General features: G+C 57.1%; 1 protein-coding gene across 12 annotated transcripts in view; it reads left to right on the top strand.

The window, feature by feature from the left end:
* LOC111153164 (transducin like enhancer of split 3) overlaps window positions 1–26734 on the top strand; it is a 45948-nt gene extending 19214 nt beyond the window's left edge. Inside the window, exons 5-20 of one of the 12 annotated variants that reach the window (XM_022511988.1) lie at window positions 1526–1588; window positions 3095–3169; window positions 11141–11345; window positions 12721–12737; window positions 16233–16352; window positions 17108–17158; window positions 17825–17977; window positions 18374–18479; window positions 19088–19287; window positions 20065–20141; window positions 20893–21142; window positions 21424–21671; window positions 22182–22329; window positions 23125–23275; window positions 24093–24169; window positions 25139–26734. In XM_022511988.1, the coding sequence (XP_022367696.1) occupies window positions 1526–1588; window positions 3095–3169; window positions 11141–11345; window positions 12721–12737; window positions 16233–16352; window positions 17108–17158; window positions 17825–17977; window positions 18374–18479; window positions 19088–19287; window positions 20065–20141; window positions 20893–21142; window positions 21424–21671; window positions 22182–22329; window positions 23125–23275; window positions 24093–24169; window positions 25139–25246 (2049 nt within the window). In that variant the 3' untranslated portion in view covers window positions 25247–26734. Of the gene's footprint in view, window positions 1–1525; window positions 1589–3094; window positions 3200–11140; window positions 11346–12720; window positions 12738–16204; window positions 16353–17107; window positions 17159–17824; window positions 17978–18373; window positions 18516–19066; window positions 19288–20064; window positions 20142–20892; window positions 21143–21423; window positions 21672–22181; window positions 22330–23124; window positions 23276–24092; window positions 24170–25138 lie in introns of all 12 variants that reach the window. The other 11 variants (XM_022511986.1, XM_022511984.1, XM_022511985.1 and 8 more) reach the window with 11 other exon arrangements.
* The last annotated feature ends 364 nt before the right edge of the window (window positions 26735–27098 follow it).

The raw sequence follows: 27098 nt of genomic DNA, 5'->3' as shown, positions 1-27098 counted from the left end.
AGAAGTATCTGGCCTCAATGTCAACAGCACTGAGGCTGAGAAGCCCTGGTGTCCAGTGTCCTTACTGGAGCGTACCCAAACGGCAAATGGGGTGGTAAGGCCGAGAGGTCGTAGCTAGGGGAACGCTCTCTATCCACCCTGGAATTTGGAAGTGGGACCCATTACTGGCATTCAGTGGGTCATTCGGTCCTTTGCAACAAAGATTTGTTCCACCCCAGATGCCCACAGGGGGCAACTCTGGCCCTGTCCTGAGGATCGGAGTGTTCCAGGAGAGAGGACCAGTTCCTGGACCCCACCCAGGACGCCCCTATGGGGTAGACAGACTGTCCCCGTGTTGGAGCCTGCCTCCTGTGGCCGGCAGCCCCAGGATGTAGGGCCACGCTAGCCCATTCCCTGTCTTCGCACTTCCCCAACCAGATGGGTCCTCCTTAGTGGCCAGGGGTTAGAGGGAGGTGGGGGGTGCTAACCCCAGGAATTCTCCCAAGGTCCACACTCTGTAAGCCTTCAGACAGCGTTGTTTTTATTTTAAGTGCACCAGATTTCTCATTGAGAGCCATTTGACATGCAGATGATCAGAGATCTTTAAAGGCTGTTGTCATGGTTTTGTTTCTGGAAGATTGCTGTGTGCTGATAAGAGCTTTGAAGCCTCGGGATTCAGCAGGAGCTGAGGAAGGCGGTCTGTCCTGAGCCCTGTCTGTCAGGCTAGTCCTTCCCGTCTGGACACAGTTAACCATTGGGCTCTATTTTATTTTCCCAAACTGCTCTGGATCCGAGATCGGGGGTTCACATAGGACAGGAGTGGGAGAAGCAGTTGGTACTTACTAAATATGATCTTGGCTGGCATGTTGGGGGTGGAGCAGAGAAGGGCTCAGCTCATGATCTACTTCTAGGAAGGATTGGGGTTCCAACAACTTACCCGTGAGCAGCTGCTACAAGAAGGCATGTTGTAACCCTAAGATGGGGAGGCACTCACAGTGGGATTTCAGGGTGGGCTGCATGGGGGAGGGATCTGTCTGGTTGGGGAGAGGCCAAGAGAGAAGTGGAGAGGGCTGAAGGAGACCCTCGAAGGCACCTGTGGCCCTGGGGACTTCTGGTCACCTGCTTCGTCTGAGCCGGAGAACCTGTCTAGCTGTTGCCATTGGGCACAACCAAGTCCTCACCACAGTGCACTTAACTAAAATAATAGGTTTTACTGGGGTGTACGGCGGAGGGCAGCGGGGGGTGGGGGTGGTTCTTGTTTTATTTATTTTTTTATTTTTATTTGTTTTTAATTAGGGCTTCCATCCAGAGCCGGCAGATTCTCTGGTCTAAGCCAAACATGGAGACCCCTCTCTGATAGGAAATTGGAGCTCCCCAAAGCCGAGGCAGCCCGGCTGGGGGAGGGCCACGGATTCAGCAAGGCCTCCTGGCAGGGGGCCTGATGAGGGGGTCTGTGGCTTTAGGGGAGTGTGTGTTGACCCCTGTGTAACATTTCGGTGACTCGATGTATCTGCTTGTACTTCACACCATCTCTCTTCTTTTGCAGACAGAGATTGCAAAGAGATTGAACACGATTTTAGCACAGATCATGCCTTTTCTGTCACAAGAGGTAAGACCTTCTTTCCCTGCATCTTTCTCGTCTTTCGAGTGCAATGCCTCCCGGTGTCGCCTGGGTCCCCCTGGAGCCCCAGCCCCTATTCATTCATAGGGACTGAAGTTAGCAACCTGGGGTTTTAGAGAAAATACTCCAGCACAGCAGAGGGAGTGTTTGCTCGTTCTTCTGGTAGAATTGGTTCTCTGCCACTTCCAAGACCAAGGAGGAGGATCCCAGCCTGTGATGGGACTAGCAATGGGCAGTGGTTGCCCTCTTTGCCTCCCGTCCCCCATCCAAGTGGGCATTCCTAAATGCCTCTGCATCTCTCTGTCCCATCTCCAACACCTGAAAACATCTAGGAGCAAGACGCCTGGCCACATAGTGCGAAGGGGCACACCCTATAAAGGGAATGAGTACCAAGGGGGCCCCAGCCCCTAGGACAGAGGGTCCTCCCTGGAGGCATGGCCAGTCAATCCTACTACCTTCTAAGCATGCCTTCCAGGAGACCGCCACCTGAGGCCTGGATGGGGCTAGTGGGTGAGACGAGGGAAGCGTCTCCAAGGAGGCCCCTTGGGCCAGGTCAGACAGGTGAGCTGTCTGTCCAGCATAGCTCACTCCAGCTGGGGCAGGCCCCGGCCATCCCCTCAGCATCCTTCCAGACTCCTAGGTTTCTTGAGTCAGAGCAGCAACCCATAAATGATGGAGTCCAAAACATGATACAGTGATGGCCTAGAGCTCACAGCCCAGTAGGGGAGACAGGTGCACACGAAGCAGATGTTATCCCAAGGCCAAAGGGAATGAATGCACCAAAAAAAATAACGTATTTTTCAGAGTGGTTTTAGGTTCACAGCAGCCCATGGGTAGAAGGTACAGAGCTGTCCCCGTTCCCAACATCCTGCCCCAGAGTGGTGTATTTATTACACTTGATGAGCCCGCATGGACCCATCATGACCGTCCCCAGTCCCTGCTTGATTTAAGGGTTCATCATGCCACTTTTTCTCTCTCTCTCTCCAGCCACATCTTTATTTTCCTCTTTACTTGGCTAGGGATTGCATATCTGTAAATTCACATACCTCACTTCTGAACTCCTTGAACGTAGAGTGCCAGTCTCCTGACTTGGCAGGCACTCTAGCTGCGTCTCCTAAAAAATGGGAACACCCTTCTATGTGACAAACGCTGTTCCCACATTTAGAACATTAATGAGGGCTAGCCTCTCCCACCCGGCTCCCATTCGAAGGCACGGAAGGACATTTTTTTTGTACGTGTGGTGAGGGGAGGCGGGTGACTGACAGCCGTGTTTGGGCTCATTTCTGTTGAAACTTAAAACAATGTACAGGAAGTGGGGCTTGAACACGCGCTCTTTAAAAAGCATTTAAAACAGAAGGTAGAAAGGCCCCACCTGTTTCACTGGCCTCCTCTGCCTCATGTGGGGGCCACATCCCTGGCCTGGCCCCAGCGGTCCTCCCTGTGCTCCCTTCGGTTGGGAAGACAGTGCAGCTCACCCCTTCCCTGTTCCTCCAGCACCAGCAGCAGGTGGCCCAGGCGGTGGAGCGTGCCAAGCAGGTCACCATGACGGAGCTAAACGCCATCATCGGGGTACGTGGACTCCCCAATCTGCCTCTCACCGTGTGTATAGCCCTTTTATTCCTCTCATTTACCATAACCAGAGATCGACCCTGACCTTAGCTGGCCTCAAAGGATGGCAGGCCCAGGGCTCCGGCTTCCCGTGGCTTAGACCCATCTGGGGCTCTCACCCCATGAGCTCCCCAAGTGGACGGCTTGTTTGACATGCCTCAGATCCACCTCTAAACTCTCCAGCCCCAACCTCCCCCAGCTTTTGGTGCCCCCCCCCCCATGGTTGCGGGGGGCAGGCTCTGAGATAACCGTCAGACCCAGCTGCTCCTCAGGCCTCCCCAGGGGGCCCTGTCTGCCCTGTGTCCCCCTCCCTGGCAAAGGTCTGCCCTACTTTGGCCAGCTGAGATCAGAATTATCTCTGTTGTACTGTGGATCTGAAATGTGCTGTGGAATTTGGGTTGGGGCCTTCCTGTGCCATGCACTGAGCTGCCTGACTGAGTGTGATTGGTGCGCCCTTGTGAATTCCAGCCGGGATATTCTGGGAGTCCTGTCTCTCCGGGAGTGGGAAAAATACCCAGGACCGCTTTGTGAGGTCCACTTCTGGTCGGACCCCTCCATGGAAGAAGGAAGCCGGATCTTTCTTCTTCTGGATCCCTTTCTGGCTTGCATCTTGAATGCATTTCGTGGATTCACAGAGCATCTCTCTCCTGCTTTGGTGTGAGGCTAGGGATATTTAAGAGAAGCAGCTGAGGACAAACAGTTTTTGCATGTCCCTCTGGGCAAAACTCTTAGCCTCAGGTGTTTTCTCCACCTTTTGTCCCTAAAATGAAGGAGGGTCAGGGGGCTTCTGAGTGATATAAATTCCAGAACACGCACCCTGGAGCTCTTTTCCATAGGTCTGGGGGTGGGGCTGGGAATGTGTGTTTCTAAAGTTTTCCAGATTTTTGTGAAGCAGTGGCCCAAATGACTGACGTCTGGGACCCTGCTTGGTCCTCATTTCTCTTTTGTTCTCGCATGAGGTCATGATTTCAAGGTGGAACCGATAGTCCCAGAATGTTCTGCTTGGTGGGATAAAGGATAACTCTTGGGTTTTCGGTCTGGGGCAGAAACTGCGAGACATACATTCTAGTTAAGGTTCTTTCCTGTGTGACCTCGGCAGGTCCTGTCTCTTCCCAGGCCTCAGTTTCTGCATCTGTTAAAGGAGGGAGTGGACCATCTTCTGGGGCCACATGTGCAGGGAGGCTGGGGGCAGAGGGACAGAGGGATGCTGGTGGCTTCCGCTGCTCCGTCGTCCTGCTGTGGGGACCTATGACGGTGACCAGTTTCTGTCCTGGTCTCAGCCCCGTGGCGGCTGCTGAATGCTGCCGTGAGAGGGCATGGAAGCATTCGCCTGGTCTGAAGCCTGGCAATGCTCGGGGGGGAGCAGAGCAGAGTCTGGAAAGAGGACTATGAGTAAGTGGTTTGTGTCTTTAGCCATTGGGCTGGGGGGCGGCACCCTGATGGGGAAACTGTGCTTTCGTAAAGTTTATTGTCCCTGAGATCAGCCGGCCTGAGCTTTTTCAGCCTTGACACTGTCAAGTTTGGGGCCAGATGCTTTGTTGTGGGGCCTTGTTCTGTGCACTGTAGGATGTCTAGCAGCAATGCTGGCTTCTACCCACTGGATGCCACTGGAACCCAAAAATGTCTCCAGATGTCAGCCAAATGTCCCTGAGGGGTGGGGCCTCCGTGGTTCATGGATCTTGCCAGTGCCCTCATTTCACAGAGAGGGGCAGTGATTCAAGGATGGGCACAAAGTCAGCCAGAAGCCTGAGGGCTGACTCCCAGCTCCGGGCTCCTCCCCGCCCCACTCACTGGTCAGCCCGCCTGGGGCCCCTGGGGGCCCCGGTCTCAGGGACCAGTTCACGGCTGGCGTGGTGGCAGTGTGGCGGCTCTCCAGCAGCAGTGGAAAGAGGCCTCAGGGCGGGAAGTGCGCCGTGGGTTCTGTCCTCCGAAATTCCTCCTCTTCCAGGTCCTCGTCCCGGTCCCCTTTCCAGGCCAAGCCCTCCCGTCCGCGCAGTGGCCCCGGTAGGTGCCCCCTCTCCCACTCCTGCCTCCCTCTTTGGAATTAAAATCCTCTTATGAAAATAACTTTTTTCTAAATTCTAAGAAAAGAGTGCGATTGGGGAGGAAGTGCAGCTTGGATTAGCTCCACTTCCTTTAAGTAGTATTTAGGAAGCTACAAGTTAGGTCAAGGCAACTCGAGGCAGATATTGGAATTCAATTAAAGCCAACGAGTGGGGCCTGTGACCCCCATTTCCAAGGTAATTGCTTCTCCAGCTCTGAGTGAATGCAGCCGTCGGCCTGTCATTAAGCAGGAGGCCGTCTCCTCGCCGCGCCTGACAGAGCCTCACAAGGCAGGAATTCTGGACAGCTGAGGCCTGCGCGCCGGGGACCCGGGCCTGACTGCACTCTGGGAAGCAGGGACGGCTCTGCTCCCTGGGAGGAGTGGGGCGAGCGGGCTGGCTGCCGACAGCTGACTGGGGAAGGTGGGGTGGAGGTGGAGGGCGGGGGGTGCACCGCAGGGCCGGGGTTCTGGCCCCAGCGGTAAAGCGCGGTGCAGGGACGGGCCCCGGAGGCTCTCAGTAGCAACTGGTGGCTTCTCCCCTCACCCCATGGTGGTGTTGGAGAAGTAGCCTGGTCTCCTGGTCCGGGAACTAGGATGGTTTTGGGCAAGGCCGTCCAGAGTTCCTCCAGGCCTCAGTTTCTCCGGTTGTGACCAGACGGAGGAGGGCTGGGTAAGTTTTCTAGAGAGTGCCTGCTTCAGTCGGGTGTTTCTGGCTGTCTTGGGCATAGGGTTGAAGGACTCTGAGGTCATGTCTTGGTTCCATAGTGCAGCGTATCTGGTGTGGGCACCTGTCCTGGCTTATTTATCACACGAAGTAGAGTATTTCTAGGGTATCCTGGGGCGGAAGATTCAGAACCACCATCAGGCTGGTGTGAAGGGAGCGGGGGACAAAGGGGCAGATGGGGGGAGCCCAGGCTTGCTGGCCCAGCATTCCCCCCTCTCTGGGGAACTCGGGTATTCCCCATGGGCCCAAAGATCTGTTACTGTCGACACCATACTGTGCTAGGGCCCTGTTTCTTGGATCCACATTATTATGACAGGGGTCCTCAAAGAGCCAAGGTACCTGTGCATGGGGGCGGCGCGCGGGGAGGCTTGTCCCTGGAGCAGCATCTAGCGGAAGGCATCCCTAGGCCGATTATAGACCCTGTGAGCTGACCTAGCAACCATTTCCAGAATCCTCCTTTTCCATCGCTCTGTGCTGGCCCAAGGTTGTTGAACCTGACGGGCGGCGTGGCCTTTACCCCACCCGCCCACTGACAGTCTGGTCTGTATTCCCTTGGAGATTTGTTAGTGGAAGACATGTTCTAAAGTGTTGATTTGATGGGGCGGGGCTGGGGGTGAGGGGGAGGAAGAGGGAGATCGTAGCTTGTCACAGACACTCGGTATTCTGAAGCCCTTCCTGAGGGTTTTGCATTCACTCCGGGATGTAGATGGGCAGGATTCACTTGACAGAGTTTTCCAGGAGGAAGGGGGAGAAGGGCATGCTTCGGAATGCATCAGTTTCTTTTCAGGCCGGCGGCGTGGAGGGGAGAGGGCGTGCTGGCTCTCAGTCCGGGCTGTGCTTGCCTCCCCGAGCCAGTCCCCATCTCCGAAATAGGATAGCAGGCGTTGTTGGGAGCTCTCAAAGCTCTCTCTGCACGGAAGCGCGGTCCAGTGCGGAGCTGTGGGGGGGGGGGGCAGCCATGCAAGGTAGCAGGAACAGGGAAGGCCCAGGGATGCTCCCCCCGTCCTGGGGGATCCGTAAGTGTCCATTTTATGCAGACAGAATTCTGGGTTTCCTCTGGTGGGTATCCTTAGTGGGTCTGGGCTTTGGAAATGCTTAGACAACTTTACTAAGTTTAACCCAAATCATGAACCTGAGAAGTGAAGCATTAAATCAGCCAGCAAAGGCATTAAAGCATGATGTGCATAATCCAATTACCCGTACTCGGGGAGGAAGCTCTTCCCCATCAGCCTCTCCTGTAAGGGGCCCTATCCTCTGAGCCCAGGGCATTGGCACTTGATACACGCGCGAAGACAGGCACATACTTAGGGCCTGTGGGCCGCCTGCTTCGACATGCTTGTGTTCTGGCATGAAATACTACAGGAGGGATGAGTCCTCCAGAGCGGGCTCAGTTCCAGGCACTTAGCCAGTCTTGGGGGGTTGGCGGTGGATGGGGGCATGCTGGTGACTTCCTCTCCCATCCCGGTATTGGAAGTAGTAGCAACTGGAAACAGGCTACAGCGAAGTGGTGAGCTCTATCCCTTCTTGGATGGCGGACTCAATTCCATGTCTCCCCGCTTGTCACCCCCCCCCCCCCCCCCCCCCCCCCCCCCCCCCCCCCCCCATGGCACTGTATTGCAGCGCAAAGTCCTCTGAGGTCAGGGCGGGCCACAGGGGATTGAAGTGCAGCCTGAGGCCAGCCGGCCGCACCCTGTCTGCCTGTGGAGGGACTGGGGCGGTGACACAGAACAGCAAGGCAGGTGCATCATTGCCAGCCAGCAACCCCTGCCTCGCTGGGGAGAAACTTTTGTTTCACTCTCTTTTTTGCAACCAAGACTGTGATGAGCAGACCCCACCCACGCCCAGTAAGCGCTAGCATCTGCCCTCGCCCCAAGAGATAAGCCTTGGAGGCCAGGGCTTCCCTCCTTGCTTCCTGAAGCCTGCCGGGCCACTCCCGACTCTGCCTTCAAACTGGGCAAAGGACACCTCAGGGGACTTTTTGGCTGCACGGGGGGTGCTTTTGTACTTGAAGATGAGAAGTATAGGGAAATTTCCTGTCCTCTGTTGCAAAGAGAACACTGATGTCCAACACGCTATGGCAGGATATCACCCTCCCAGGCTTGGACACGCAGCAGCTTTGAAAAGCCTCTGTTCTCCGAACAGCCACCACAGCCTTTGTTCCAGATTTCTGATGCTTGCTGACGGGTTCAGGTTTCCAGGAAGCAGGACACGCTCCACGGAAGCTCCTTGTCCCCATGAACTGTTCTAGCTGTATTTCAGTGGGCCTCGGAGAGGAGGCGCAGATCTGGGAGGTGGATGGCCCTTTTCAGACAGAGTCACTGTGCGGACTTACTTCCCAGCCTCTCATGTCTGCCTTTTGCAACATTATCACTTACTTACCCAGCAAGTGCACACTGAGCAAACAAACCAGGCACCATTAGAGGTGCTGGGATGGATAGAGCAAGGTCCTGTCTTCCTGAAACTCACAGGTCAGCAAGCATCCCATAAAGATGAAGGAAATGGTTATAGCTGTAATCCATTCATAGCTTTTGCTAACATGAACTGAGCACCTGCTCTGCCTTGATGTGTAGTATCACGTGTGTGGTCCTTGCACAGGGAGAAAACGGAGGCCCAGAGAGGTCCACTGATTCCTCTAAGGTCTTACGGCTGATAAAGGGTAGAGCTGCACGTCTGCCTTAGGCTGTCTGGCCCCGGTGTCAGAAGGGAGACCTCTGTGCTGACCAGGCTGGAGGGGAGGGCTCCTGGAGGAGGAGGCATTTGAACTGGGCAGGGAGCCGAAAAGGTTGGGTAAAGAGGACAGAGCTTACCCAGAGAGGTAAGAATTGGGGTATTTGGACTTAACTCAGCCGCGTCTCTCCCTGGGCAGGAATCTGCAGTCAGCTCTTTCTCTAGCAACGGAATTGTTCATGGAGGGAGCCAGCCTTGGACCCATGCAGCTGCTCCCCAGAAGCCCTTCTCCTCTCCTCCCCTCGCCTTTCCTCCCCTCTCCCTGCAGCAATTCACTGGCTGTGCCCTGTGAAAAAGTAGATTAAATCCCTCACTCCTTGCTTTCTGGGATTTTACTAAATAGTTAACACTGGCAAAATTAAATGGCCTGCCAGCAACCGGTCTAAAAGCACAGGGCTGCTGGCGGAGACCCATTTTAAGACCGCACGTGTAGGTGCAGTTGGATGGTTGGCCCACACCGAGGAGTGACGGGTAGCCATTGGAAAGGACGTGTTGATTGGTACAGAACAGTCTTCAACTAAAACCCAGTTGTGTAGCAGTAGCAGTTGTAGTGAGGTTGGCAAGAGCCTATTGATTTAGGAATACATTTACAATATGTAGATTTTCATAAAGGAAAATTCTAGAGAGAGGAACAGTGGACTCTTCTACAGAGTGGGATTGAAGAGTAATTTTTTAAGGACAACTTTTTAATCCATACTTATTTTACGTGTCTTCTGACTGCATATATTTTTTTTCTTGTAATAAGACCTAACAATTATAATTTCTTTGAAAAAAAAGAATAGGGGAGCTCTGCTATAAGCTCCTGTGTCCCAGGAAGAGCCTGAGTGCAGGCTGGGTTGGGTGGGGTTTCTGCGTGGGGCCCTCTGCCGGGGTTTTGTTTCGTATCAGGGACCGATGCCCACTAGTAATTGCCCTAAATCATCCAACAGTAGATGTTTCAGCTCTGAGTAATGGCCACTGGTCCCAGCCTTTGACCCAGAGCTGATAAAAAAAAGCACCCCCCCTTTTGGGGGGGGCAGGAGTGTGGTGGTGGCCGGGGTCCCCCCATTGACTTCCAGATGAGCCAGATTTGCAGTTTGCTGTGTCGTGGTTGTGGGAGAGCAGGGTTGTGGGAGAGCAGGGCCCTTCACCCCGATTGCAAACACTTCCTGCCTCTGAGAGCCTCCCCTCCCACCAGACTGCAGACTATCCCCCCGTGTTCTGTTGTCTGCCAGCCTGGCCCAAAAGCCAAGTTTACATCAGCAGGCAAGCTTGTCACCCCCACCAAGCTCTTCGGACTTGAGGAGTCATGGTGGGGTGGGGGGCTCTCCTTAGGGACACTCGTTGGATAAGATCGATGGTTGACAGATTTGAGTCCAGGTCTCACCTACTAGTGGTTGGACCTGGCTAATTACTGGCCACCCATTCCAGCCCCCTCAGTGTCCGTTTGCCATCTGTAAAATGGGCACAAACCCTCCTTTGCCACCCAGGCCGGAAGGGTCAGAGAGAATATTTGGAAAGTGCCACGCGTAAATGTCGGTCCCTTTCTCTTGTGTTCCTGGAGAAGATGCCAGCATAGGTGGCTGTCAGCATACCCAAGGCCCTGGCCACTCCTCAGAGGTATTTGGCGGGGGTGTAGCCTGCCCCACAATTCCTGTGGTTCTTGGCACAAAGTTAGGAATGGTAAGATAAAGGCTATTTGTAGTGGCTGCTGGGGAGAGGACCTGGCTGTCCAGAGGGTGTAGGGTATGGAGGGGAAAGAGAACACTCTGGGGCTAATCTGGGTAGGGGTTCCTTGTTAGCTGTTGTTGTGAGATCACTTAATGAGTCATCTGCCTGAGGACACACAGGAAGCACCACAGCCAGGATTGGGATCCTGGTCCATCTAGTTCCAAACCCCACTCCTGTTACTCTGGTATCCGCTCTGTTCTCCGCTCTGAGGTCCAGCGACGTCAGCTCTCATTCCACTGGCCCCAAGGTCCTCTTGATCTCGGGAATTTTCTTCTGTGGCCTGGCCCTGGCTCAGCCAGCCAGCCTGGAGTTCCTGAGAATTAGGGAGGCTTCCCAGGATATGGGCTCAGGGTGGGAACCACCGGCTGTGAATGTCTGAAGGCATGCAAGCATGAGCAAGTGTGACTGCTGGCTTAAAAACGGGCCCCCCTCAACCGAGAGGGAGCCCCGATGATTCTTTGGTCCTGAGATGCATGCTTTATTTATCTGGGGCTTGGAAATGGACACTGAGGAATTGTGTCCCAAAACTGGGGTGGGGGGATGGGTGGAGAGTTTGGAGACAAGTCTGGTGCCTAAACTACCGTCGGTTAACAGGCTTCCTTCAGCCAGACAGCATGTGGAATGAGCTGGGGGGGGGGTAAGGGTTTTGGAGGGCATACCCCTCCTGCCCCCCAGTAGCCTCCCCGCCGTCCCTGCTCAGCTGTGCTCACCACCCACTTCATTGCAGCAACAGCAGCTCCAGGCCCAGCACCTCTCCCACGCCACGCATGGCCCCCCGGTCCAGTTGCCTCCCCACCCGTCAGGCCTGCAGCCTCCAGGGATCCCCCCAGTGACTGGGAGCAGCTCGGGGCTGCTGGCGCTTGGTGCCCTGGGCAGCCAGGCCCACCTGACGGTAAAGGACGAGAAGAACCACCATGAGCTGGACCACAGAGGTGCGGCCCAGAGCTGGGGCAGAGGGCAGGGCTGGGCTGGGGGCGGGGGTCCTGTAGGTAGGTCCCACTGCGAGGGGACACAGCAGGGGTTGTCACCCTGGGGCCAGCAAAAGATGGGGAGCCGTCTGTCAGATTTCTGGTACACGGAAGCCAGAGCCCCACCCTCCATGACTACCCCTCCATCCCTGCTGTGAACCTGGAGTTCTCTGGTCTGGAATGCCTCTTGTGCAGCCTCCATCATCCCAGCTACAAGCTGCCTATCTTTAAAGGGCCCATTCCTTTAAGATGCCTTCCAGTCTGCGCTGGCAGCTTTTTTCCAGGAGAGTTGAAGAGCTGGGTTCCCAAGAAGGAGCCCTTGGTTGCTGTCCTCTTGTAGCCTGCCCCTAGAGAGTGTTTTGTCCTCACCCAAGAGCATCAGTCCTTCAAGAACAGGGTCCACATTCCAGGCTTTTAACTTAGCTTATGTGTCTCACCAACGCAGGTGCCTTGGAAAAGGTACACAGTTGGCACTCAAGTAAAGACTTACAAGTCGACTGTCTTTAAGCAGAGATCGTGATTGCTGGGGAAGGAACAGTCATGGCTCCCTGGCAGGCCCTTTTTCAAAAGTTGCTATGTCGTGTGGTCTGCCCTTAGACATTTTTTCCCCCGTTTTATTGAGATAGAATTGACCTGCAGAAATTGTGCGAGTGGAAGGTGTGCACCAGAATCTTATTGGCCCTTGGCTATTGCCCAGGACATCTGGCCCAGGCCAGAGCACCAGGGCAGCAGCAGAGTGTGGGAAACAGAGACTGAGTTGTGTGTCCCTGCAGAGGGCTGGCACACTAGGCAGTGGAGAGGGTGTCCTTACAGCAGAGAGGAGAGTCAGGGAGCTTATGCTTGGCCACGCAGAATGATAGAAGCTTCTCTGCAAAGACACAGTGTGGTGTTAGTTAAAAAAAAAAAAAACAACAACAAAAACCAATCCCACAGTTCCTTTATTTGTTTGTTTCTTTGAAACAATAACATGCTCAGTACCCAGATCCTTTGCAAACGGGTAGCTTTAAAAAGTGCTGACCAGGGATCTGGGTCCCCTTGTTGGCATGTCAGGGAGAGCAGGGCCACGGCCCTTGCCCCACTCGGGACTGGTGGCCAGGGAGAGAGCATGGGGAATGGAGGCGGTTAACTTGCAAAGTGGGAAATGTCACCTAATGACCCTGCCTTGGCTGACCCACAGTGACTCAGAGAGCTAGGTCTGCTGCCCATTTTAAAACCCATCAACGAGCAAAGCATAAAAGCCAGCTGCATAAGACTGACCTTTTTTTTTTTTTTTTTTTTTTTTGTCTTTTTCTCTTGGGGGGCCTGACCCTCCTCCTGTCCGGGCCTTCCATCCCCAAAGAAAGAGAATCCAGTGCGGTAAGTGTCAGCCCTCTGGAGCCTGTGGAGTGTGGGGTGCTGGTGGGGGGAGAAGAAAGGGGGACCATGTGGGATCCTGGGGTGGTTGGGGGGGGTCTTGCCAACCTTTCCACCCATCATTTGGCCAATGAGTAGCTTTAAGTGAGCTCTAACCCTCTTTTTTATGAGTGGTGATTAACCAGAGAGGTCAGCTGACCAGTTCGTGGAGTCCCCAGGCCCCCACAAGCAGCCTGGAGGTCTGGTGTCCTGGGCGGGGTCGCTTCCCTCCTCCCAAGTTGGCTGCCCCTGTCTGATCCTGTATCCTCCTCCCTTCCTCCCAACGCCTGAGGTTTGTCCGTGTTCTGGGCTTAAACTCGGTTTAAGAAGGGGCTAGCAAGCGAGCATCAGGGCCAGGCATTCTGCGCGTCTGCCAGCTCTCAGATTTGTCGTAAATCTTTCTGATCACACTGAGGCTCAGAGGTTCTGTTTCAAGTGAATAAGCCTTCTGAATAAGCGCAGTGGAGTCTGGATAAAAAAAAAAATCCTCCAGCGATTAGCAAAGCTATTTTATTCCTCATCGCTGTCCTTGTATCTGGGGCCATCTAATCTGCAAGGATGGCTTTGGTTATTACCTCGTGTTAAGTAGGACTTGGAGGGTCAGGCAGTTAACTAACCATCTAGACGGCAACTTCCTTGGGCAGCTCCCTCCCGACCCCCTTCCCTCCTCCCGGCCCTCCACCAGGCTGACTTTTTAAACCTCCCAATTAGCAACAGCGCTCTCGCCCCCCTCTTGACTTGCCGACGTGCTCAGAAATCTGGGTGCACGTTGGGGCCCAGCAACGGCTAGGGTATATCCGAAAGGGAAGCTGAAAGTCCATTTTGATTGCTTGAGCGTTGATCTCCAGAAAGTGGCATTTTTGGAGAGTTGGGCTGGCCTAGATAGGAGTTGGGGGCTGGACTGGACCCCTCCAGGCCTGGGTCTGGTCCCGGCTTCATGGGACACCGGGTGGCTCTCTCGGCCTCCCTGAGCTGCAGTTTCTTGGTCTGTGCCACAGGCATATTCCTGTGCAGCCAAGCCTCTCCGCTTAGGAGACCCCCTCACTGCAGCGCCCAGCCTCCAGGAGATGACCTGGTTAACACGACCTGCTGCTGAGTGACATGAGGGTTTGACGCCCGACGCCCTCTGTCTTCACGTCCTCCTCCCTGTTGCTGTTTGCATTTGGCTTTGTGCCCCTGTCTGTGAAAGCTTTCTGCTCCAAGAATCCCCTGGGGAACCCCCCAAGAGCTGAGCTCCTCACTCCGCAGTGCTGGTCCACACCCGTGCTTGGCAGACTCCAAGAGAGGGGGCCCCCTTCGGGCTCCCGGACTATTGGGAGCGGGGTTGGGGGGGTGAGGAGTCAAGCCTCGGTCCTGCAGCCTGCCGGGAGCAGCCCTTTGCAAAGCAGGTTGTCAACAGATGAGGCCCCCGCAGGAAGGACAGGGCTGAGGCTGAGGGGGAGGGGGCCGGCTGGGCGGGCTGGAAGCTGTCCCGGAGGGGTTAGTCTGGAGTCCAATTAGAGGTAGCTTCATTCATATTTCCTTGCCTCGCCGAAGCAATAAAAAATACTTAGTTTTCTGGCTGCCTGCCAGCCAGAGGCGGGCTGGATCGATGCCGCTAAATGCTTGACATGACTCTCTCCAGTAGCGGCGAGAGTTTTCAGCCTGACTGCAGGAGAAGAAAGGGCTCGCTGTTCCCCGAGCCATGGACCGGGTCGCAGGGAGAAAGCCGAGCAGCCGCGCGCCCCCTCTGCCCCGCTCCCCGCCTGCCCGCCCGCCTGGGAGCCTCGCTGCCCAGCGCGGGGTGGCCGCTGCCGTGGGAGGAAATGAAATGCCGCTGGTTTCTGGGTCAGGCTCGCAGCAGCTAATTGAATTGCGGTGTGCGCGCCTCGCTGCCGCTCCCGCTTGGCGCTGGGGAAGGCTGAGCTGCACTTCCATTAGGACCTCCGTTTTTTCTTCAAGGCTTGATAACTCTGCCATTTTAATTTGCTTCAGGCAGAAACTTGGCAGGGAAGGGCTGCGCAGGAACCGGCTTAGGAAAGGAAATGAAGTTCTGCGGTTCCCACACCGTCCCTCCCCTCCAGACACCAGCACTGGCCTCCAGGAGAGTGGGGGAGATGGGAGGTAGAGGCTTATTCCCTACCCGCCCCTCCCCCCCCCCCCGCTGTCCTCTGCCCGCGTCTCTCTGGGTTCCCTGCATGGCCATGTCCAGCACGTCTACACTCCCGGGGGACGTGGCCAGACCGGCCTTGCCCGGCCCTGCAGTCCAGCTCTGCGCCCCAGGAGAGCAGGGGCTGTGTTTGGCTCCTTCCTCCATCCCTGGCACCCAGTCTCTGGCCTGATCTAGGGTGGGTGTTTAGGAGAGGCGGGGGATGAGTGGTGAGTGATGAAGGAAGGTGTAGTTTGGTTTCTTAGAAAGGAATAGATCTCAGCGGCCCCCTGGAGGGGCATCGGTTCTGATACCGTCCTGGCCCGGGTCTGGAGGGCACAGGCTGGCTGGCAGGTACTGTGGCCAGTAGCTCCTCCCTCCCTGCTCCCCAGCCCGGTGCTGCCGGCCACCATGTGGGCCGTTCCTGGCCCCCGTCAGGGCCCCAAGCCAGCTGGACTCCATCCTCTGTGGGATGCTCTCCGCCTGCCTGTGCTGGTCCAGCTTGGTCTGCCGGCCCTGACCCGCTCTTCCCAGGCCTTGGATTCCAAACTGTTGCTGGGCTTGCCTGCTTTGGAGTTTGAAGGGGGAACTCATTGAGCCCTTCCAGGCCCCACTCAGGTTTCCTTCATGTTGCCCCCCATGGGGGGTTTTGGGCACGTCTCCCAACCTCTCAGGACACGATTCCATCTGCCCTTTCGCCTTTCCCTGCCTTGCAGAGGGAAAGGCTTCATGAAGTTGGAATTCTTGTTTCTTTCTAACACTTTCTCTGAAGTGGCTCAAGGCCTGGCATGGGGTGGGGGCGGGGGGGGGTAGAATGTTTACACAAAATGCCAAGTTGCCCTCCCATATGTAGAGAAGGCTTATTGGCAACCCGACATCCTCCCTCCCTGTCCGTCTCCCCATTCCAGTTGAGCTAGGCAGTGTTGGATGCGGTTCCCCGTGTGTCCGCTGAGACCCATCTTTCAAGACTCAGTGCAAATTTCTCTTGTCCCTTCTTTGAGCAAATACACAGGGCCAGCCCAAGGTGGGGAGTGAAGGAGGGGTGATCCAGCTCTCAGAATGGAAGATCCCACAGGCTGGGAAGCAGAGAGCTCAGCACAAGCCTGTTTATGTAACAGCTGCGTCATGGCTGCAAAAGAGAATGGTGCCCCCAGGGCTCCCCCCACCACAGAGACCCCGTCTGGGGAGCTGGGAAGGCTTCCCTGGCGAAGATCCCGTGGGGGGAGGATGACAGGACACACACAACACCTCCACTGACCTCGAGACCCCTGCGCCTAGCTGTGTCTCGGGGTGCACGAAATGTTCACACTGACTCTCCTCCTGGTTTCCAGAATAACTCCGTGTCGCCCTCAGAAAGCCTCCGGGCCAGTGAAAAGCACCGGGGCTCCGCGGACTACAGCATGGAAGCCAAGAAGCGGAAAGCCGAGGAGAAGGATAGTCTGAGCCGATACGTACGTCTAGTGGGCGCCACGAGGCCGGGGCTGGGGGCTGGGGCGTGGGAGCACCTACAGGCCTGATTCGTGGGTGAGTCAGAGGCATGGGGTGGGGGTTGCTGGGTTGCCTGGTCGGGGGGTCAGGATCATACACACACTCTGAGCACATGGGCCATGGCCAGGACAGGGAGTAACTGAGGGGAGCTGTGGGTGCCCCCCCAACACAGGCCAGGGCACCCCATGCTGCCATGATGGCCCTCCCACAATCCTGGTCTGCCCCAGGGGGCTGTCCCCGGTGCCCCCGTGCTTTGAGCCTACCCTGCGGTCACAGGGTCTGCTGTGGGCCGGGCTGTTAGGATAAGAACTGAGACCAGGGGGAAGGCCATGCTTTGCTGCTTGTGGCTCTGGGCGTGTCACCCGAGGGCCTCGGCTGCGTTTCTGGGAGACGAGGCAGGTCACCCCTCCCACACACAGTGGCGGAAGCGATGACATGAGGCTAGCACGCTTCCTCGTCTGTGATGGTGGCTGCGAAGCCGCTGGAAGGAGCCAAGTATAATGGGGCAGGTGTGGGTGAGGCCAGTGAGCGTGGAGTGCAGTGACCCAGACGAGGGCCAGGGGCTGGGCAAGCAGACCGCTGATGTCGGTGGGCCAGAGGGGAGAATGTGCGGATGGTGGGGTTTGGCCCCGGGTTCAGACTCAGTGCTAGAAGCGGGGTGCTTCAGGTTCGGCGTGGGTGGGAGTGGCCCCCCAACGGGCTTCTTTCTTGGTTGCAGGACAGTGACGGGGACAAGAGTGACGACCTGGTGGTGGATGTTTCCAACGAGGTGAGCACAGACAGGCCTGGGTTGCGGAGTGCTCTGCTTGGGGTGGTTCTAGGCGGCCCGTCCCCTGGCTGGGATCTGTGTGTCTCTGGTGCTGCTCCAGTGTGGCTGGCAGCCTGAGCAGGGCAGCGAGGCCTCTGGTGTTGGGGCCTTGGGCTGCTCAGGAGGAGGAGGACAGGGCTTGGCTTGCATGGTGGCCTGGGTTCCTAGGACAGGAGCCCAGGGGAGGGAGCGCAAGCATGCCTCAGAGGTCCCAGGCAAGGGCCGGCTCCTGTTCCCCATGGTCTTCCAGGTCAGCTCTGTTCTTCCCTCCCATCCCCCCACCCCAGCATCTTGAGGGTAGGGGTCATGAGCCCCTTGGGACCTGCTTCAGCAGGGAAGGAGGACCTGGAGAGAGCTGCACGAGGCCAAGAGGCCCCACTACCCAGATTTGAGTCCTGAACTTGTGTCTGGTCCTGGGCTGGTCACCGTCCCCCACCCCCCACCAGGCCCCAGTCTCCCCATCTGTGGGATAAAGGGGTGAGACCAGACCCCCCACTTTGGGGGCTCCGGTCTCTCAGCCCAGGCCCCTCCCTGGCAGCCGTTGCGCTCCCGCCCCGTCCCTGGCACAGGGAAGACTCCTGGCTGGTTGTGGCTGTCAGTGCATCTCTGCATCCCTTGTGCTTTTAGGACCCCGCGACGCCCCGGGTCAGCCCGGCACACTCCCCTCCTGAAAATGGGCTGGACAAGGCCCGCGGCCTGAAAAAGGACGCCCCCACTAGCCCCGCCTCCGTAGCCTCCTCCAGCAGCACACCTTCCTCCAAGACCAAAGACCTTGGTCATGTATGTGGGGTCTGTCGCTGGTGCCACAGAAGCAGAGGGCTGGGGCAGGTTGGGGTGGAGGGAGAAGGTTCTGGAAAAGGGACAGGCTGGAATGGTTATAATTGGAGGGTAGAGGGGTGGAGTATGAAGAACATGGATTGGGATTTGGCCCCAGTTCAAACACTGGCTTTCCCACTTACTGGCTGGGCCCTGTGCTACCAGTGAAATGTTCCCGAGCCTTGGTTACTGCATCTGTAAAATGGGAACAATTGCCACAGTCCAAGCCAAATAAGGTTGGGCAAGAATTGAGGGGCTGTTGGGCAGAAGATTCAGAACTGGGGCTGGCACTGGGTAGTGTGGCCAGTTCCAGATGCCCGCCTCTTGAGAGAAAGGAATCTTGGTGTCTTCCCTGTTCAGAACGACAAGTCCTCCACCCCTGGGCTCAAGTCCAACACGCCTACTCCAAGGAACGATGCCCCGACTCCAGGCACCAGCACGACCCCAGGGCTCCGGTCGATGCCGGGCAAACCTCCAGGCATGGACCCGATAGGTATAATGGGTAGGCACGCTGGGGCTGGGGCGACCGCGCTGGAGGGTTGGGGTCTGCCCAGGCCAGGGCTGGAGCTGCACGGCTAGGCCAGAGCTCTGAGCACTATGTGGGAGTTGGGGCTCTCCCGGGACCTGCCTCCAGGGGGACTCCACGGTCAGGTTTGAAGAGGACATGGACACCTGGTGGGTCAACACTGATGTCAAGGGCTCACTGAGGCCACTGTTGGACTCGGCGTGTGCAAGGCGCTTCAGATAGGTCAGGACACCTGTAGTCTATCCCCAACTGTGTCATTAGTTCTGTGACACTCTGAGCAACTCCCTTCTCTGGGCCTCCATGTCCTGCTCTGTAAGAAGAAGTGGACACGTCTCTCGGCTTGAACCTTTCGGACTGCGAGGACCAGGATCCCAGTTAAATGGGGTCAGTCCAAGAGGACGGCCTGGAGCAGGCAGCTTTTTGAGTGCAGGAAGGATTGCTGCGGGGCTGGGAGGCATCCTGGTGGCCCGAGCTTTGTCCTGGAAGGAGGGGTGGGCCCGCTTCCCCTGGTGCCCCCCACCCCCCAGCTGACACCTGCCTCCTTGCAGCCTCGGCCTTGCGCACGCCCATCTCCATTACCAGCTCCTACGCGGCCCCCTTTGCCATGATGAGCCACCACGAGATGAACGGCTCGCTCACCAGCCCGAGCGCCTATGCCAGCCTCCACAACATCCCACCGCAGATGAGCGCGGCTGCTGCTGCTGCCGCTGCTGCCTATGGCCGATCACCAATGGTGAGCTTTGGAGCTGTACGTAGACCTTTTGGCTCCTTTTGTGCGGGGGGGGGGGGGGGGGAGCGGCGGGGGTGGGTACTGGGAAAGGAGTAGGGAGTTGGTGGGGGTTGTCAGGCAGCTGCCTCTGGGGCAGAGTGTTTATTAGAAAAAGAAAGGAACAAAGCTTTGGGGTCAGCAGACCTACCCCCATTTGGCTTGTTAGTTGTCAAAAGACCTTATGCAACTCAGGCCCGCCCCTCCCCCTGCCCAGGCCATCTTTTTCCATCTGGAAAGTGGGACTGCTCTCTTTTTCTGGGCTCCATGGGGATGGGAATCCCAAAAGGAGTCCCGTGACTTCCACATAGCCTGGGTTTGGTAAATGAGGCTGCTTCCCATACCAAGAATGAGTTTGGATTTGGGTCGGCAGGGAGGGGTTCTTTCTCAGGAGATGGTTTCTCTCCTGGGTGGCCTCCTCTCCCTGTGACGGGCCCACCGGACACCAGGGGAGAGAAGGAAGTGGGGCCGGGTCAGCTCTGCCTGGTGGGACAGGGAGCGCTGGGGGTGTGGGGCTCAAGGGTACTGGCTCACAGTTGGTGGGTCTGGACTGCCACCCTGTCCCTCCCACTGTCCTGGGCAAGACACCTGGCCTGCTGGACCTGTTTTCCCTCTGAGACCATAGGCTGTGCTCTGTCTTCTGGGTTTTGAAGAGGGAGCACTGTGCTCAGGACGTAGGAAATGGTGAAGGAAGAGGCTGGGGGTAGGGACTGCAAGGCGGCCCCCCTCACTAAGGGCTGGCCTTGTCTTGCCTTACAGGTTGGTTTTGACCCTCACCCCCCCATGCGGGCCACCGGCCTTCCCTCAAGCCTTGCCTCCATTCCTGGCGGGAAACCGTAAGTTCTGGCTGGCTCACTGCATGCTCGTTGGGGAAGGCACACAAACCCCTACCCCTCTCCCTGACCTTGGCCTTGGCCTTGATAAGGTGTCTGCACCCTAGAGGTACCCTAGAGACCAGGTTGGAGCCGCAGGAAACAGCTGCCTGGCCACACTCCTGATCGGCCCTGGGGCTCCTGCTGAGTGGGGAACTGAGAGGGGGCTGGGGAGCACCTCCATTGATGGGGCCTCCCTAGCCCAATGATGTGAGCACCCCGGCCTCAGGAGCTCCTCTGGGTTTGAGCTATGGGAAGCACCCCTAGCTAGCACCCACAGTGGCCTAAAACAGCAGGCAGCCCATGCTGGCTCACCTCTGGCTCCGACATGTACTCCCATGATGCATCCTGGAGGGCACACCTCTTTCCCTCCCTGTTAACCCCTGGGCTTGCAAAGGAAGAGGTGACCTTCAAGCCGAACCCTTTCCACAGGGATTTAGAGATGGTAGGAAAGGGCATTCTGCGGCCCATGTGGGGCCAATGACGTGGTCTAGAGCCAAGGGTCTGGGGGCAGGAGCAGAAGTCAAGGCTGGGTTGTTAAGCAGCCCCCTACCTTGTAGAGCCAGGCCAAGGAGGTTGGGGGGCCTGGGTTCCCTAAGATTTGGGGAGGGGGGTGCAGAGGTGGACCAGTCAGGGTGGTGCCATCTGACCTGGGTTGGACTCGTGGGAACTGAGAGGATTGGGGATGACGGAAGGGACGGGTTCTCCCTTTTAGGGCGTACTCTTTCCACGTGAGTGCTGACGGGCAGATGCAGCCTGTGCCCTTCCCCCATGACGCCTTGGCCGGTCCCGGCATCCCCCGCCATGCCCGGCAGATCAACACACTGAGCCACGGGGAGGTGGTGTGTGCTGTGACCATCAGCAACCCCACGCGGCACGTCTACACGGGTGGCAAGGGCTGCGTGAAGATCTGGGACATCAGCCAGCCGGGCAGCAAGAGCCCGATCTCCCAGCTGGACTGCCTGGTGAGAGGCCCCAGGACCTCAGACATTTCCTCTGGCTGGTGAAGGGGCACCCTGGCTGGGCAGCGAGCTGGCTGGTGGACCCCTGAGCCCTGGGTTTACCATCCTTAAGTGGAGATGATACTGAGCTTGCCAGGGTTGGTGAAGACATGCACGAAAGATTGAAGGGTTGTGGGTGGGGGAGGGGACGGCCTCCGGAGGACACTCAGTGTCGCTGGGTGGGATTCTTCTGGTCCCTGGGAGGAGGGGTGGCCAGAGCTCAATGTTGCCCCTTCTCCCTCCAGAACAGGGACAACTACATCCGCTCGTGCAAGCTGCTCCCCGACGGGCGCACGCTCATTGTGGGTGGCGAGGCCAGCACACTCACCATCTGGGACCTGGCCTCGCCCACGCCCCGCATCAAGGCCGAGCTGACGTCCTCAGCCCCTGCCTGCTACGCCCTGGCCATCAGCCCTGACGCCAAAGTCTGCTTCTCCTGCTGCAGCGACGGCAACATCGCCGTGTGGGACCTGCACAACCAGACCCTGGTCAGGTGCGGCTGCACCAGGGGGCAGGGGAGCTTTGTTCTCGGGAAGGTCGCGCTGGTCATAACAGGGTCCTGCCTAGGGTGCTTTGGCTGTGGGGTGGTCACATCAGAGTGGCCCGGCTGAGGGGCGGCCATGTGTCAGGTGATTGGTGTGGGTGGGGACAGAGGGCGCCTTTGCAGAGGGCTCTGAGGAGGGGGACCGTAGAATCCAGAGCACTGGAGACAAGCAGAGGGAGGGAACTGAGGAAGGAGGGCATCGGCACCCGGGTGGTTGGAGCAGTGTCACTTGGTGGTTGTTGTGGGGCCTCAGGCGTGGCGGCCCCATGCGAATCCCGCCTCCATTATGACCCCGTCCCGGGGGAGGAGACCCAGCTCTATTGCAAGCTCACCGGATGGCCGTGGGTGCATGGTCCACCCCCTTCTCGGCCTAAGTTTCCTCTTCTGCTTAGACACAGCTGGCCTTGGTGGTCAGTGGGTCCGGAGGGCTCACTCCCTCTCTCTGCTTGGCCTCCATAGGCAGTTCCAGGGTCACACAGATGGGGCCAGCTGCATAGACATCTCCCATGATGGCACCAAGCTGTGGACCGGAGGCCTGGACAATACCGTGCGCTCCTGGGACCTGCGCGAGGGCCGGCAGCTGCAGCAGCATGACTTCACCTCCCAGGTGTGCACGCTCCTCCCCTCCCCCAGGACAGCGTGTGCCCTTCCCTTAGGGGGTCCCAGTGGCTGGGTCAGGGGACAAGGGAGCCCTCACAGGTGGTCATTGCAAATGGACCTGTGACCAACTTGAGCCACCTCGGAGGGCTTCCTGGAGGAGGCAGCAATAGAATAGAATGGAGAAAGAAGGCCCTGGACTTGGATGTACTTGACCCAGCTGCTGTGATTGGATTCTTAGCTCCTTTGTTGTTGAGCACTTTGGCCCCAGTTTTTTCTTCCTTCGTGGGATGGGCACAGTAGTAGCTATGTTGTAGGTGTGGTGTGAGCATCTGAAGTGGTCCCTCTAAAAGCCTTCGCCACAGTCCGGCTCGTAGAGGATGTTCTGTGGACGTCGGGTAGCCTTATTTTCCGTTACGGCTTGTGTTACTCGTTTAAATGTTCTAACCATACGTAGTTAGTATTTTAGCGTTTCTATTCACTTTTTTCCTTAAGGAAAGGCTAAAGTCGCAGGAACAGAGTAACTTTGAAAGTGAAACGCTTGTGCCACCTCTGAGTTGGAATGCTGGCTCTCTACCACTTACTTTTTAGAGTCTGCGACCTCTCTGAGCCCCTATGTCCTGGCCCCTAAAAGGCATTCCAGGGCTGAGGGAGAGGAGAGGGGCTTTGCCTTGCAGGTGGAGATGCGATGGGAAGGGGAGCAGTGGGCCCGGGGTCCCTGAGCGGGGCCTTCGAGGAGCCCCTGGGGCCCCAGGTGGAGGGTGGGGGGATAGAGGAGCTGAGTCCGGTCTGCTGCCTCCTGCAGATCTTCTCACTGGGCTACTGCCCCACTGGGGAGTGGCTGGCTGTGGGCATGGAGAGCAGCAACGTGGAGGTCCTGCACCACACCAAGCCGGACAAGTACCAGCTGCACTTGCACGAGAGCTGCGTGCTGTCACTGAAGTTTGCCTACTGCGGTGAGCCTCAGGGGGCAGGGAACCCCGGGCAGCCTGGCCTGCCCTCTGCGCAAAGGGGGGCCCAAAGCTGAGAGCAAGGCAGAGCCTCTGCGCCAGCCATGTCCTGGAATCCAGCCTCCCGATCCCGACTGCTGTCATTCATGTTCAGCGTCCGCGCCCCTCCCCGCCATCCTTGTCCCTTGGATGCAGATACGGCCACGGTACCAGGCACTCCTGGCAGCAGGCTGACTGTGGGGGTGGCAGACAGCCCCAGGTTGGATCCGCTTCTCCCTGGTCTGGCTGCGCAGCCTCCGCTCTCCCCATCGTCTCCGCCTGCCAGGGGTTCTTTCTCCGAAGCGGCCCGGGGCCCCCGTGCGACTTTGGGGAGCAGCAGCGCATTAGCACAGGCAGAGCCCTGCAGAACCCGAGCACCGGCCCATCTCTGCCTGCGGCTGGCTGGGTCTCCAGACCTCAGGGCTCTGCCATTTCTAGCACTTTCTGCCACCTTCCAGTTGTAAAACTGAGAAGGGTCACTCAGCTGGTGGCTTTAAAAAGAATCTTTTGGGGAAGGGCAATGACTCTGATGAAGTGCAAATCCTACTGTTCTCCATCCTGGCTGTGCCCACCGCCCCCCGCCCCCACCCGGGACTGCAGAGAGTTCGTTCTGGGAGGGTCTGTGAGTCCGTTACAGGTCTCCCTTACGAAATGCCCCCCACCAGCCGAGAGTCCAGCTGTGGCCCACACCACCTCTCCATGGCAGCCAGCCGTGTCTGGGGTGGGTCTTGCTTTCCAAGGCAGCGAGCCATGAGCTGACGTTCCCTTTGCCACCCGCCTGCAGGCAAGTGGTTCGTGAGCACTGGGAAAGACAATCTCCTCAATGCCTGGAGGACGCCATACGGAGCCAGCATATTCCAGGTACCGCCCGGGGGCCCCCAGCTCCTGCCCCAGGTCTGGGCCTCCCCCTGGGGATGGGGATAGCCCCTTCCAGCCCTTACGGGCTGGGGGTCCGGGATGGGTCCCCCGGAGCCAAGTCCTGGGACGCATCAGCGGGCCACACACTGCTGCTCATGGCCTCTGACCCATGGGGCGAGGGCTTTTAAGCGGGGATTCTACAGGATTTCTAGAGCAGGGAGTTAAGTCATGTTCTTGGTTCTGGCCGGAGCACTGAGCACTCACGAGTGGTGCACTGGACAGCTCTTTCCAGAGTAGTGTTGCCTGATACTCAAGTAAGGTTGTGTTTCGACACCTCAGGGTAAGGAGTGAGGTGAGGCAGGAGAGGATGGTCTGGAAAGATGTGGGAGAGCAGGGAGAGGCTTTTGGTGATTTTTCAAGATCTGGGTTCCGACATACAGCTCTCACTCACACACAGTCTTGACCACACACACGCACGTGTATGCGTGCACACACAGTGTGCTCCCAGCCTACAAGACGCTTTCGGGACCTGTGCTGGGACTGTATGGCATCCAGAGTGTCCCATGTGTAACCCCCAGAGTCTCCCTAGTCACATGGGACGCTACGGGTCGGGCGTAGGTCCCCTTCCTAGCTCGGCCCAGTGGCTGCCCACACCCTGATCTGAAGTGCTCAGTCCTGTCTGTAAACTCCGGGGAGAAGCTCGTGCTCCCATGCTCTTTCGGGCCATACAACTCCAGGATCCCCCTGGACCCTGCTCGTGAGCCTTTCCCAGTGGGAAAGCCGGAGGACAGGGCATCTGTTCCCGAAAGTGCCTCTTCGGGTGGTGCTGGGTGTGCTCGGGGTTGGAGCTCTGGGGCTGGCAGGTGGGGCGTGACACACACAGCACAGAAGTCATGCTGAGTACCAGGAAAGTGAGTTTCTGCCCTTTTTTCTCCCCCCACCCTCCTGCCTGTCCTCGCCTTCCTCCTGCAGTCCAAGGAATCCTCATCTGTCTTGAGTTGTGACATTTCGGCGGATGACAAATATATTGTAACAGGCTCTGGTGACAAGAAGGCCACGGTTTATGAGGTCATCTACTAAACAAGGACTCTGGGCTGTCAGACTCTGGGAGAGACAGACTCGGCGGTGACAGGGCGACCCCGCGAGGGGCCCCGAGGCTGGCAGAGGCTGGTGGCGGGCAGCCGAGTGGTCCAGGGCTGCGCTCCGGCAGGCCGAGAGGGCACGCCTGCCACAGTCTGGACCCCTGGGCATGGACCCCCGTGTCTCATGGACTCTGATGGATGTCTCTCCTCCTCCCCGTCCACAACCCTGGCAGATGCTACAAGTAGATCTCTTTGGAGGGTTGGGGCTCCAACCCCCCAACAGACGCCCTCGTGAATCTCCATCTTTCCTTCCCCTCTGTTTTGCTCTGTGCCCCTGCCCCGGGGCGGGGATGCCGGAGTGGACCACGTGCTTGTGCTGGGGGAGGGGGGGAATCTCATTTTCCCGATTGTGCAGCGCACAATGTTTGTGAAAAATGTAAATAACAGACTCCTCTATCTCGGACTGGTCAGTGGGGGAGGAGGCTCCTTCCCACCGAAAACGCTAGCCGTGTACTTCGCCTGCTGTATTTGTAACCCACTCGTGGTGGTGGCTTTTTTTTTTTTTTTTTTTTTTTTTTTTTTTTTTTTTAAAGGGACATCCCCATCTGGGAAGGGGAGGCCGGGAGGGGGAGCCAAATGGAGAGGGCGTGGAGGGGGCAGAGGAAGGGAGCCGCAGCCAGTGACCAGACTGACTAGGAAGTGGGGTCCCTGGGATGAGCGTACCTCCCCGTGGACTCGGGAACAGCCTGAGGCCTGTCAGGACCCTGGCAAGGCTTGCTTGGTGGCCAGCTGGGCTGACGAAGGTCGGACTTCTTGTGGCCACCTGCGCTTGCCTCCCTCTGTCTCAGGGGTCTGACTCTTGCTCTCTCTTTCCTTCTTGCCTCCCTCACTCTCTCTCTCTCTCTCTCTCTCTTTGGTGCACACTCCGTTATGGTGAGGAGAGGTGGAGGCGTAAAGGAACTCCATCTCTGGCCCTTCTTGATCTTCGGATACAACCTTCAAAGGACAGAAAGAGGAAAGCATAGCAACTCAGCTCAGGGAGCTACCAGAGAAAAATAGCAAAACTGATGTGGGTGCTTTTTTTTTTTTTTTTTTTTTTTTTTAATAAAAAGAGTTAGAATCGATGTCCTTTATAAAATGCCTTCTCCCCCTTTCCTGTTTCAGACCCCCTCCTCTCTCCCTAGAGGGGAAAAGCGTAATCAACCTATAAGAGTTGGGAGTCCGAAGGGATACTCTCCCCTCCCCAACCCGGGCCCACCCCAGGGGGCACAGCAGGGCTGAAGGACCCGGGGTTGGGTGGGGACCCCGGTCCTGGCACTGTGGCGATTTCTTGTAGCTTTCAGTCTTTCCTTGGAGCCCAAACAGTTTACAGGTAGAAAAATCGTCTCCTGTAGGTGCCACTTTTTGGTACCAAAATGTTCTGAGGTATTAGGATTTGGCTTGTTTTTTTGTTTTTGTTTTTGTTTTCCTCCCTTCTTCTTGTTCTTTTTTTTCTTTTTTTTTTTTTTTTTTCTTTTAAGGAAAAGCTAAAGGCCGATGTGAGTCCTGGTGATGGGCTCTCCATGGATGTAGCATATGGAAGATAATTTTGATACTGCATTTTTATGGATTATTTTATAATGTGTGATTCTGTCTGGTGAGAAGGAAGGAAGGGGCCCCAGTGGAAACTGCCGGTCTTCAGTGATCTTGCTCCAGGCGAGCAGCTCCCGTGACGTGACCCAGAGACTGTGGAGACTGGCTGGGTGCCCTGTACCTTTCGGAGGGTGGGGAGGGGCCGTCTGGAGAATTTCTCTCTCTCTCTCTCTGGGTCCCAGGTATGCCTCTGCCATGTCTTGTTAAAGGCTCCAGCC

The sequence above is a fragment of the Enhydra lutris genome, unplaced genomic scaffold (genome assembly GCF_002288905.1).
Source record: "Enhydra lutris kenyoni isolate GAN:26980312 unplaced genomic scaffold, ASM228890v2 scaffoldscaffold31, whole genome shotgun sequence".
In the NCBI taxonomy this organism is placed as follows: Eukaryota; Metazoa; Chordata; class Mammalia; order Carnivora; family Mustelidae; genus Enhydra; species Enhydra lutris.
Note: the sequence above shows the minus strand (reverse complement) of the source record. Positions and strands in the feature narration are given on the sequence as shown.